Genomic DNA, 12,033 nt, shown 5'->3' with positions numbered 1-12,033 from the left:
TTTTTGAGCAATTCTTTCAGAAAGTATCTATGGCTGGTGAATTCCTGAATCATTGCATGCTGACATATTCTCTATTTTGTCACCTCATTTGAATACTGATTTGGCTGTGTTCCTTCATCCCAGAAAAATAGCAAGAACTCTAGGTTTTGTTTGAAAGGCAGATTCATTGAAAGGTTCTGAAATGGAGAGAGACATGATCTGACTTAAGAATGAAAAGAATCTCTCTAATGACTCTGTTGAGAGTAGACTACAGAGGATCAAGATTGGGACACAGGGACAGCCTGGGAGACTACTGCAACCATCCTAGCAAGAGGTGATGGTGGCTTAAACCAGGAAGATAACAATAAAGTTTAAATGAGAAGTGATTAGGTTTTGAATATATTAAAAAAAAAATCATTTGGGTCTCCCAAGAGATTGGAAGGGAGTGTGAGAAAATAAAAGTGGTCCAAGGATGCCTTCAGGGCATTTGGGCTGATCAACTTGAAGTATAGGCTTGCTATCAGTTAAGACGCCAAAAAGGCTTGATGGGGCAGTTTGGAGAGGAAGATCAGTCAATTTAGGAACAGGTTGAGTTTAAGATATCTTTTCCTTTCGCAATGAAGATGTTGGGTATCCATAACTCATAGTCTACAGTTTTCAGTTAATTTCTTTAAAAGGAATCAAGAATGAAAGAAATTTGTGAAATGACCTGAGTATAAAATCCCTCTAGCTTTATTTTTCAAGCTTTAGAAGCCTCACTTTCACACGATTTGACAATAACTAATCTTGATGGTCAAACCTAAATATTTCAACTTATTTCCTCAGAAGCAACTCTCTCAGGACATTCATATGTTAAAGTATACATAACATTTCATTACAAATAAGTACAGTCATCAGTATAAACAGAATGAATGGGTTTGGAAACAAATATGACCAAATCCTGGTGAGCAACAACTCACTGGTGTGAGCATAAGTGCACAAGCAGTGTAGGGCACAGTATTTGGGGTGTGGGTATTTGCAGGCCAGGAAGTTTTACAGCAAGACTTCAGCATTTCAATTAATCCAGCAAGTCAATCAAAAGAGTTTCTATTATGCTATAAAATTTCCCTAAAAAGAGATTGCACCATATTACTCTCCAGCTAATAGTGCTGGAAGAATCAAACTTTTTAATCCTCTACTGGGATGGAAATGTCTCATTTTTAAATATGTATGTCTTTAATTGTGGATGAAGGTGGTGTTTTTCATATATTCACTGGATATTTATATGTGACAGTTTTGTACAAATTATACCTAGGATATATCTGAGTCTATTGCATTTGTTACGTGGGCAATTTTCATTTGCACAGTTGATATCTTAAGTATTGGTTGATTATAACTAACAGTAACAATTGTTATTTGCTCTTTTTTGCCTTTTTTTAAGGAATTATTTGGAACTTGTGGCAAAATCCATTCAAGATTGGGTCATAAAAGAAGAAGCCATATATCAAGAATCTAAAATGGCTGAGGAAATCAATAGGACAAAGGCTGAGCTGGAACTGAAATCTGCTGGTGCCAAAATCACTTCTCCTGGCAAAATCAATGCTATTAAAAAATCTAAAAGTAAGTAACTGGTTGAACTTACATGTAAAGTCCAAAGACATTTTCCTATTTGTTAATGTAATCAGGACTGAATATTTAAGTATTAAAAAGAGTTGCCTATAAATTTCTGTGACTCTTTACTTTTTCTAAAAAATCAAATAGTTGCATTCCAAATATGATGAGATTGATGATGGGATAATGGAATATTTGACATTATATTGATGCCGCTTCCTGCCAGACCTGGCAGATTCTATCTGTCCAGCAGATTAAATGTGATGTTAGAGAAATGCCAGATGTCTTTATTTTGGCAGGGTTGATAGGTTCATCTATCTAGGATTTATTGACAATATAGGAGACAAATTCAGAGTCAGTATCTCTCCATTAGAATGCTTACAGATTCCAAAAGTAAGATTAAAACAAGACCTTTCTTAGGAGAGTAAGCAGAAGAGTCCCAAGACTAACTGGAGGTAAGAACCTGAAAATAAAGGGAAAATGGTTTCTTGGGGGCTTGTGAGAGGCACTTGACAGGATGTGGAATCAATACATACATTTATTTTTGTTAATTTCCATGGCTTTGTTGAGGTGGGGAAAGGAAAGAGGGTGAAAAAAAGAGGAAGGATATTTGATAAAGAACTAAAGCAATGAGGTAACTTTTCTAGAAAATAAAGATATCTCACTAGGTTCATGCATAGGAAATGTTTCCATGTTAATAATATTTATTATTTCTGATAGCAGAAGTTGAGAGAGTGATTTCTTGTAAAGAAGCAAAGCTATATATTTTCCAAAGATTTTGCAACTTCTGTCAGTTACCAAAAGAATTTCTGCTGGCTTGATTTTAAAATAAAAATTAGAAAACCAAGTTGGTAATGAATCAGTCACCATCCACAAAAATGCTTATATAATCAATCCATCCATCAGCTTGACCTTGCTCCTGATGGGAGCACAGAAGGACAGCATTATGTACCTGGAATGATAGATTGGAACTATATAAAAAAGAGAGGTAGGGTCACCCTCTCACAATAACGTCTAGGGCCACACTTGCCTATGAGCAGGAAAATTTGTGGGTTTACTGCTTTTTCTTTATTCTCTTCTGAACAGAATCCAAAGCTTAATTGTCATCTAGATGCCTGGGGGAAAACCAGAAAATGGTCAGTTTGGGATGGGAATACACTTGGTAGGTATTGCATTCAGTTTGAGACCTTTTAAGTCAGGAAAGTTGTAAATCTTCAAAACAGAATGACTATAATGGCAAGAGAAGGGCTTCAATGTAAATTAGATTTGTTCTGTGTGGTCTTTTAAGGGTTAATCTAGGAATTTTAGTTTACAGCTATAGGAAGAGAGAGTCTACTTCAATAAAAGCTTCAGGGTCGCAACACAGTGAGAATGGAAGTCCATACTTCCACCAAGGACAATGACTTCCTCATCTCTAGAGGAGCTCAGTTCCACTTCAGACATCTGCTCTGGAGGCAGCGAGAAAAAGTGAGGGATGAATGAATGGGGAGTTGGACTTGATTGCCTGTAAAATCCCCTACAATCTAGACATTTGGCCCTTCTATGAAACTTTGTTGTTGAGAGTTACTAAGAAATTTAATTTTCTCTGGTTATAGGTAGCAAAGGAATGAACAAATCAGAGATAACAGATCAAGAAAAAGAAAAAGAGAAGGAAAAGATTCCTTTCATTTTAGAAGGCTCTCTCAAGGTAATTCAAGGAAAAACAAATGATACTGAATCATTACAAATTCAAATTTACTGTGTGATAGAAAGTTTGTGTGGTGAAATAGAAGTGATTTTTTTTTACTAAACTCTCAGAAATAATTGAATCTGCAATGAAAAAGCAGTCTCTCCGCTGAGCTGTCTTCTTCTCCAGGTGATAAACCTTTAAAGGACTCTGTGTCATTCACATTTATATAACCAAAATCCAGGTCCGTGTCTTGTTCATACTTGGTATACTCTCTGTTTCTGCTGCAGGTGTTTGTTTTTTGTTTCCAATTTTTAATTGGAATTTTAATTACAAAATTGATATATGGTTTATAATAAGTCAAAATTACTTTGGCTCTCCTAAGCCCCTGAAAATAAGAAATAGTAACGATTTGGTATGCTCTATACTCATACCTGCACACATGCACAAATAAGGAAGAAGTCCTGCATTTGTTTGGTTTTGATTTAGATTGATATATATATATTTTTTTTTACTCTGCCACATAACTTTTTTTCATAGCAACATATCATGACTGTCACTTCCAAGTAATATCTATAGATTTAACTTATTTACAGAGCAGTATTGTTAGTCTATAATTTGGATATTTATAAAGTATAAAACAATTTCCTTATTAATAAGTATCATTTATGTTTTTATTTATACAGAAATATTTTACTTTTATGTAGTCAAATCCATCATTTTTGGCCAAAATTTAAAAGACAAAAAGCATATTTTGTCAAGGATGTGAAGCAAAGTGAATTCTCATATACTGCTGGTTGAAATATAAGTGGGCACTTCTACTTTGGAAAGCTGGACATACCTATTAAAATCAAGCATACTCTCTCTCTCTCTCTCTCTCTCGCTCTGTCTCCTTTCAAATAAAAAAAAATAAAATCTTTAAAAAAAAAAAAGAAATATTAAAGGGGATCCTGTAAGTGGAGAGAGCACCCAAAAATAACAGAGACCAGAAAGGAACAGAAGCAATATACAGAAAGAATGACTTTATAGGTAATACAATGGCACTAAATTCATTTCTTCCAATAGTTGCTCTGAATGTAAATGGGATAAATGCTCCAATCAGAAGACACAGAGTATCAGATTAGATAAAAAAGGAAGACCTATCTGGTGTCTGTAAGAAATTCATTTTAGACCTAAAGGACACCTCCAGATTGAAAGTGAGGAAATGGAGAACCACTTATCATGCTATGGAACATCAAAAGAAAGCTGGGGTAGCAATCCTTATACCAGACAAATTAGATTTTAAACCAAAGACTGTAGTAAGGGATGAAGAGGGACACTATATCATAGTTAAAAGGGCCTATTCAACAAGAAGATCTAACAATTATAAATATTTATGCTCCTAACGGGAGAATCCAGTTACATAAGCCAGTTAATAACAAAGTTAAAGAAACACATTGATAATAATACAATAATAGTAGGAGACTTTAACACCTCACTCACAGCAATGGACAGATCATCTAAGCAGAAGATCAAAGAAGAAACAAGGGCTTTGAATAACACACTGGACCAAATGGACTTCGCAGATACATTCAGAACATTCCATCCTAAAACAGCAGAATACACATTGTTCTGGAGTGTCCATGGAATATTCTCCGAAATAGATCACATACTATGAAATATCATATGAAATCATATGATATTTGTCTTTCTCTGACTGACTTATTTTTGAAGTCCACACACCTCTGTTACTTCCTGCTTTTAACTCATTGGACTTCCTGAATGTTAGGGTCCATGTCTTTCATCAACTCTGGAAATGGCTCAGCCATAATCTATTCAAATGCTACCTTTTCTAAAGTTCTATATCATTTCTAACAGAGATTTCAAACTCACCTTCTTATTTTTGATACTTTTTTTGTTTCCTATTTAACTTTGGACACTTCTTTCTCTTTAAACAAATTAAAGATTAAGCAGATTAAAATATTTATGTTATATCCTCTATTTGATAATTCCAATATCTTCTTCGACTTCACAGATATGTCTTCACAGTATGCTTCTCCTTCAGATTCTTGCTTCTGGCTTACTTCCTCATTCTCATTTGTGAGCGCATTTCCACCCACAACCTTTTTAGAATACATTTTTAAGGTAATATATTTTGGTCTCAAATCTGTGTGAGGACAACTTGTCATTAGTTCTCAGGGGAGATTCCCCCCACCTCTTCTCAACCTTTAACTCAGGGACAAAGAAGCAAGCTAGAATTCATGCTCTTCCTCTATAGGGAAAGTTTGTTTGTTTTTTTAGTTCATCCAACGAAAGTGTCATTTTTTAAAAATATCTGCTCTATTCAGAGGTCTCTGATTTGATCTCCCAAGTTAATGCTCTAGTCCCTGTAACTCATTGAAACTCCTGTTCTAAGCTGCCAGGGATGGACATAAAGCCCTCAGAAACTTCTGTCCTGAATACTCCTGTTCCTCACTAGACTAGTGCTTTTTCATACCTTTTATTTTGTTGCCAGCCCTGCTATGCATTGCAATGACAATTTACATTTTATCTATCATTTTTGAAATGTTTTATGCCAGGAGCGTTTCTTTGCACATCTGGTCCACCATATTGCTGGATTAACCAGGACTTAAACTAGGGACTGGATTCATGTGGAAAAATATAGAAGACAGGGAGACCAGCTAAGAGGCTGATGTAATAGTTCAGGATAAAATGAGAAGACCTGAATTAAAGGAAAATTCAAAGAAGGTGAGAGAGGAAGCTCAGTAAAGAGAATTCTCTAAAGAGCTTGGCAGGGCGTGGTACACCGAAGTTGGGTGAAAGAAGAGAGTCAAGGGTAACTCTGAGGTTTCTAGCTCAGTATCTTAATTTATCAGAGATGCCTTACAAAAAGCATATGAAGTATTCTCCAAAATGAACCTGAATGGGATCTAATTTGTTTCAAAGTCCTGTTAATTTTTTTAAATGTGTTTATAGGCATGGAAAGAAGAACAAGATCGATTAGCAGAAGAAGAGCGCTTAAAGGAAGAAAAAAAAGCAGAAAAGAAGAGTAAGGAAGCTGGTAAAAAGAAAGGCAAGGAAAGGGTAGAGAAAGAAGACAGTAAAGCTTCAAAGAAAAAATCTCTTTTCAAGGAGAAATCTAAAGAAGAACAAATGAAGATTCCAGAAGTAGCAGAGGAACCCCTCCAGCAACCAGAAGCTGAGATCACTTATCCGGTAAAATCAGCGTTCCAAGAAGCCTCTTTGGGTCCTTACAAATTGTTCTGGGAGAAACACAGCTTCTGTGGAATCACAAGGTTCCCAGTCTTCACTGACACCACAGGAGGCCTTGAAGTTTCTTCTAGCGTAGATGATCTCAGACCCATACTCAACCCTCAGATACATAGGACTTTCACTGTAGCCAGTCACCAAGATGGGAATACCGTCAGGCCAGTTTTTCTTGAGTACTGTGAAACTAGGTTACTAAGAACAAGAAAAATGGAGATTTGACACAAAAGCATTCATTTAGGTTAATGTAAATAAAGCAACTGTGAAAGATCAAGGTGAATACAAAGGTTAGCTGTATCGTCTCAGGTGACAGGCATTGCTGAGTATGCACCCATGTATTTTGCTTGTAGGCATTGGTAAAATCATCCCTTTGCCAGTCTGTCCCTCAGACAGTCTTATAAGGAAAACCTAATGGGCAAGAGATGGACAAAAATGTAACAGCCCTTGTTCTTTCTAGTAGCTACTCTAAGCCAGTTCTCAGGCATTAGCATGCATCACAATCACTTGGAGTTCTATTAGCAACACTTAGCAAAAAATGTCATTACTATATTACTTCCTAAAGTATAAAGTGTCAAGAAAAATGCATAAAGTGTCACTATTCCTCAATATATCAGTTTACTTTAAACAGAAAATTAATAGCCAATGAAAGAGAAATTGATTTCTTCTCCCACTGCTTTTCAGTAGTATAATTATTTGATCTGTACTAACTGGAAGGATGCTCTAGAAGGATGCTCCGGTGAACAGATTTTAAAATCATGGACCTCCTTTAATTCTGCCTGTCTTGTAATATCACAGGAGGTGCTAAAGATAATATGGACACTGTCCTGTGAGTCTATAAAGTGACAGACATTCATTTAGCAGAATTAAGCTTACAGCAACTTTAACTGGCTCACACTGTTGAGTTGATTTTTGTCAGTTGCCGTTTCACACTCAAAGCCTGATGTTTTCCCTTCTAGTTTCATGGATATAATATGGGAGACATACCCATCCAAATCTCAGGAACAAATTCTTATCTGTATCCTTCAGATGGAGGGCAGATTGAAGTAGAGAAGACAACATTTGAAAAAGGTACCTTTTGAACACAGCCGGTTAATAGTTTGGAAGATACTAACCCATTTCAGATCATCTTGGGGCCTTGTACCCTTGGATGTGATAGGTGAGAGTGGTAATGTGCCCAATCTTCTTTATTATACACCACATTTAGCACTTCCAGCCTTCACATTCTTCTGTTACAATTGACTGCAAGGCACAAGCCAGCTGAGAGGTTAGCTGGGACATACTGTTACAAACATTCTGGTTGTTAAAATCTTAAAATGTTTCTGTATGATTTGAAAATATTATAATCGTAACCACAATAAACATAATTAATTAGTAATATTAATTACAGCATGTAGTGTTATCTCAGAAACCAAGCACACACTGTGATTTGAGAGCAAATTTCTAATCTGGGCTCTGGAGCACCAAGCTTGGGGTTCTGCTACCAAGGTCCAGGTAGTTTTGCCACAGAGAAGTTTCTTCTGGATTCAGAAGTCTTTGAATGGGAGATGAGCCTTGTGGATGCAGTGAGGACCTAGTCTAGAAAACCCCTAAAGGAAATGTGTAATTCTTCCCAAGAAGCAGATATGAGCTCTAGGGAACCTATCCGGGACATCTTATAGGGTCTATCTTTTCACTGGGCTTTAAAGATCTCTTAGGTAGGGGTGCCTGGGTGGCTCAGTGGGTTAAAGCCTCTGCCTTCAGCTCAGGTCATGATCTTAGGGTCCTGGGAGAAAGCACTGCATTGGGCTCTTTTCTCAGCAGGGAGCCTGCTTCCCCTTCTCTCTCTCTCTTCCTGACTCTCTGCCTACTTATGATCTCTGTCTGTCAAATAAATTAAAAAAAAAAAAAAAAAAAAAAGATCTGTCAGGTAGATTTGAGAACCTGGGCTTTATTTGGTAGCTTATTGTCTCTCAGAACTGTGAGGAGTTCAGTGTGGAAGAAATTTGAGCAGGGCCCTATTTAATGTCCACAAGGTTATGCCCCCCAGCAAGGGGTAACACAGGCTCCTCCTACCCCCAACCTCTGTCTGGCACCAGGCTTACCCCTCCTCATTTCCTATCCTCCCCTCCCTACCTTTCTCTCTCTCAACCCCTCTCTCTTCCCTTCTTTCTTTCTTGTCATCTAATATCTACCAATTTAAGAAGGAAGTCATTGCAAAAGTTACATACTGTTCCCTACGTGAAATCATGGCTCAAGTGGAAGCATCATTAGATGATATCACCACATCAAACAAAAGATCACATCAATAATTTTTAAAATAAAAAGGCCTGAAAGTCATTCAAATTATTTAAACAATGGTTGGCGGTACAACTTATATCAAATGTCAGATCATTTTATTATATAAGACTTGTTTATTTAAACCATGATAGGGATTATTATTAATATAGGTACACATATTTATATTATATGTTTTCATAGTTGATATTTGATATTTTGAATATTTTGAATATCTCCTGGGGTATAGTGTATAATTAATAGTAATTAAAAATGGAGCTCAAAATCACATAACTGAGAAAACTACTGGACTCAAGTTTTATGTTGCTATGTTCTATTTTCCATAACTATTCCTCACACTTATTGAAATTTGTATATGCTCATGTTTATTAGTTTCAGACAAGTCACAGCAAATACTAATCCTATCAAAGAGGCAGAAGATAGCTCAATCAAAGTTGAAAAGAATAAGCTGGATTAAAAAAAAGGGGGGGGACACCTGGGTGGCTAAGTGGTAAAACCTCTGCCTTCGGCTCAGGTCATGATCCCGGAGAGGGAGCCTGCTTCCCTTCCTCTCTCTCTGCCTGCCTCTCTGCCTACTTGTGATCTCTGTCTGTCAAATAAATAAAAATAAAAATCTTTAAAAAAAAAAAAAAAAAAGGAGAAGAAGAAGAGAAGAGAAGGAAAAGAGAGTTGAGGGAAATTGGAAGGGGAGGTGAACCATAGAGACTATGGACTCTGAAAAACAATCTGAAGGTTTTGAAGGGGTGGGGGGTGGGAGGTTGGGGGAACCAGGTGGTGGGTATTGGAGAGGGCACGGATTGCATGGAGCACTGGGTGTGGTGCAAAAACAATGAATACTGTTACGCTGAAAATAAATTAAAAAGATAAAAAAAAGCAACATTAAAAAAAAAAAAGGCAAAAAATGAGAACACCAGAAGAGGGAAACTGCCATTTGGAAAATTCTGATTTGCTGCTACTAATGATAACAGTACTCTAATTACCATTGATGTAATTCTTTATAAGCTGTAAAATACAACTAGCTCATGTGATTAATCACCAAGTTGAGTATAGGTGTACAATAGTCTCAACCAATGTATTTTCTCTTTTGTAATTTGATTGGAAAGTCTGCAAACATCTCCCCGATCCGCTTGCCATTTATTTCTGGCTCCCAGGTCACATCTACAGGGGCCGGGCTAGAGTGACACCATGGTATTCCTCTTACCAAAAAAGTGTGTATTAGGAGGACAGAGAGAAAAAAAAGAGGAAAGAATGGGGGGGAAAGAATTTAAAAAAAAGAAAAAGAAAAATAGAAAATGATCTTGATGGAAAAAAAAAATTTTTTTTTTTTTAAGATATACTGTGGAAGGGGGTAGAATCCCATAACTAACTGCTGAGGAGGGACCTGCTTTGAGGAGTAGGGGAAGGCCCAGGGAGTGGGGCTGGGGGCTGCTCAATCACTCTGGGGTCTCACCATGGACACGTCTCAACGGTGCAAGCTGCTCCCCTTGTTTCCCTATCGCACTTCACTCCCTTGGGGGCTGCTCAAGGGTAGGTGGGCATGGGTGGTAGGAGGGGTATTTTTACCCAGGGCTCTGGAAGCACACCAAACTGTTCTGCTTATTACCTTCCCTCCATCTTCTCCCTAACTTTCCACAGTCCCCTCCACCTGCTCTTGTCTTGCCAATTTGCCAGCCACCCCACCCCTCTTTTCAGGCTGTCTGCCCTTCCAGATTCCTGGTGATCTCTCTTGTTTCCTTTTGTTTCTTTTTGTTTTGAGTGTCTTTCTTTGCAGGTTTCTGTAGCCAGAAGATCTCCCTCCTGCTCCCAGAGCCTCCAGTGTAAAATCCCCTACCCCCCTGGGGAAATGCACTACCTTGTTTTGGGGTGGGTTTTTCTTTGTTTTCCGGGTTTTTGTTTTGTTTTGTTTTCCTTTGCCTTTTTTTCCCTTTTATTTTATTTTTCCCTTTTATTTTATTCCCTTTTCCCCCCCTTTTATTTTATTGAACAGGGAGGTGGGAGGTGGATTTTTTTTTTTTTTTACTCATTTCCAGGGGGGTGGGAGCTTTTTTTTTTTTAATATGTATCATGAATAAAGTTGTCTTTGAAAATTTTTTAAAAATCACATTATTCCTTAGTCATCTTTCTATAAAATAGTGATGTCCATAGATGTTTCCATGCCCTTAGTTACATTCTATGCTGCATTATTTAGGTGTCTCATCAAGGACCTTAATGGGGCATCAGCAGCAGCCCGTCTTCTATCCCTTATTTTCCCCAGGGCCAACTTTTATCAAGGTGACAGTGAAAAAGGACAAGCACACTTTTATAATTCATTTAAAAGACCCTAAGGAAATTGTGAAAAGGGGAAAAAAAGAAGAGGATTGTTCTTCAGAAGATGTGAAAGAAAAAAGAGAGGAAGAGCAAAATCTTGAAACAGGTAAGCCGTAGCATCTCTGTGTCAAACCCACACATCTCTTCCACTTAGCAACTAGGCTCATTTTTCCAGATGGTAAGGAAAGTGTTTTGCGATTCTGCTTATATACATTTTCCCTGAGGAAATGTGTACCTGCATTATATACATAGCACATCTACAGTGGACTGCTAACTTGGTTTTGCCCCCTTTGGATGACCAGCCATTGATTCCAGTTGTCATACAAAGTCTATGTAGCTGGCTACCTTTATGTAGCAACATTGCATTTGCAATATCCATTCTGGCCTGAATTTTGTTTTACACAACTTGTATAAGTGCAGTCTCTAGGACTCAGGTCCGCATTAGTTGATTTCTACTGAAGTTTTAGCTTTTCTCCAATATTCACTACAAATGCTGGGCTTTCCTTCTGTGCTCTATCACAGCTCTCTCCATGGTATCAAATTTCTTAGGTTGCAAGGACAAGAGAAAAATCCTACATTTGGTCTTGATAGTCTCTACCTGCTAATAGATGAGAGCTCCAGGTGTTTGTCCATTGAAGATACAACACGAAACTTCCTGATAACACTATTTAACATCTCTAGGCAACACCACCCAGAGAAACAATGTTATCCGCCCAGTGTGACATAGGTTATACCTGCAAAAGGAGAAGAGTTAATTAATAGGATGTTTTAAACTCAAACTAGTAATAAGACAAATAGCCAAATCTTACTAATAAATTCATGGTCCCAGTATTTTCCAAACTCAAGAACATGATGTTTGAAAGTTTGAATGTACTCCAGACCTTAAAACAGAAATTTTTAAATTACTTTTCTTTGTTTTGCTTGATAAAAGACTATGTGGTTTATTATAAAAATTAGGAAATATAAGAATA

The 12,033-nt window shown here is 37.2% G+C and overlaps 1 protein-coding gene across 1 annotated transcript in view; it reads left to right on the top strand.

Annotated features, from left to right (window-relative positions):
• The window catches only part of LOC111143066 (sperm associated antigen 17), a 262,265-nt gene that overhangs the window by 121,037 nt on the left and 129,195 nt on the right, over positions 1-12,033 (top strand). Inside the window, exons 19-23 of the mRNA XM_022496516.1 lie at positions 1,400-1,582; positions 3,169-3,256; positions 6,191-6,430; positions 7,438-7,549; positions 11,010-11,168. Of these exons, the coding sequence (XP_022352224.1) occupies positions 1,400-1,582; positions 3,169-3,256; positions 6,191-6,430; positions 7,438-7,549; positions 11,010-11,168 (782 nt within the window). The remainder of the gene's footprint in view (positions 1-1,399; positions 1,583-3,168; positions 3,257-6,190; positions 6,431-7,437; positions 7,550-11,009; positions 11,169-12,033) is intronic.

This window comes from Enhydra lutris, unplaced genomic scaffold (genome assembly GCF_002288905.1).
Source record: "Enhydra lutris kenyoni isolate GAN:26980312 unplaced genomic scaffold, ASM228890v2 scaffoldscaffold9, whole genome shotgun sequence".
NCBI lineage: Eukaryota > Metazoa > Chordata > Mammalia > Carnivora > Mustelidae > Enhydra > Enhydra lutris.
Note: the sequence above shows the minus strand (reverse complement) of the source record. Positions and strands in the feature narration are given on the sequence as shown.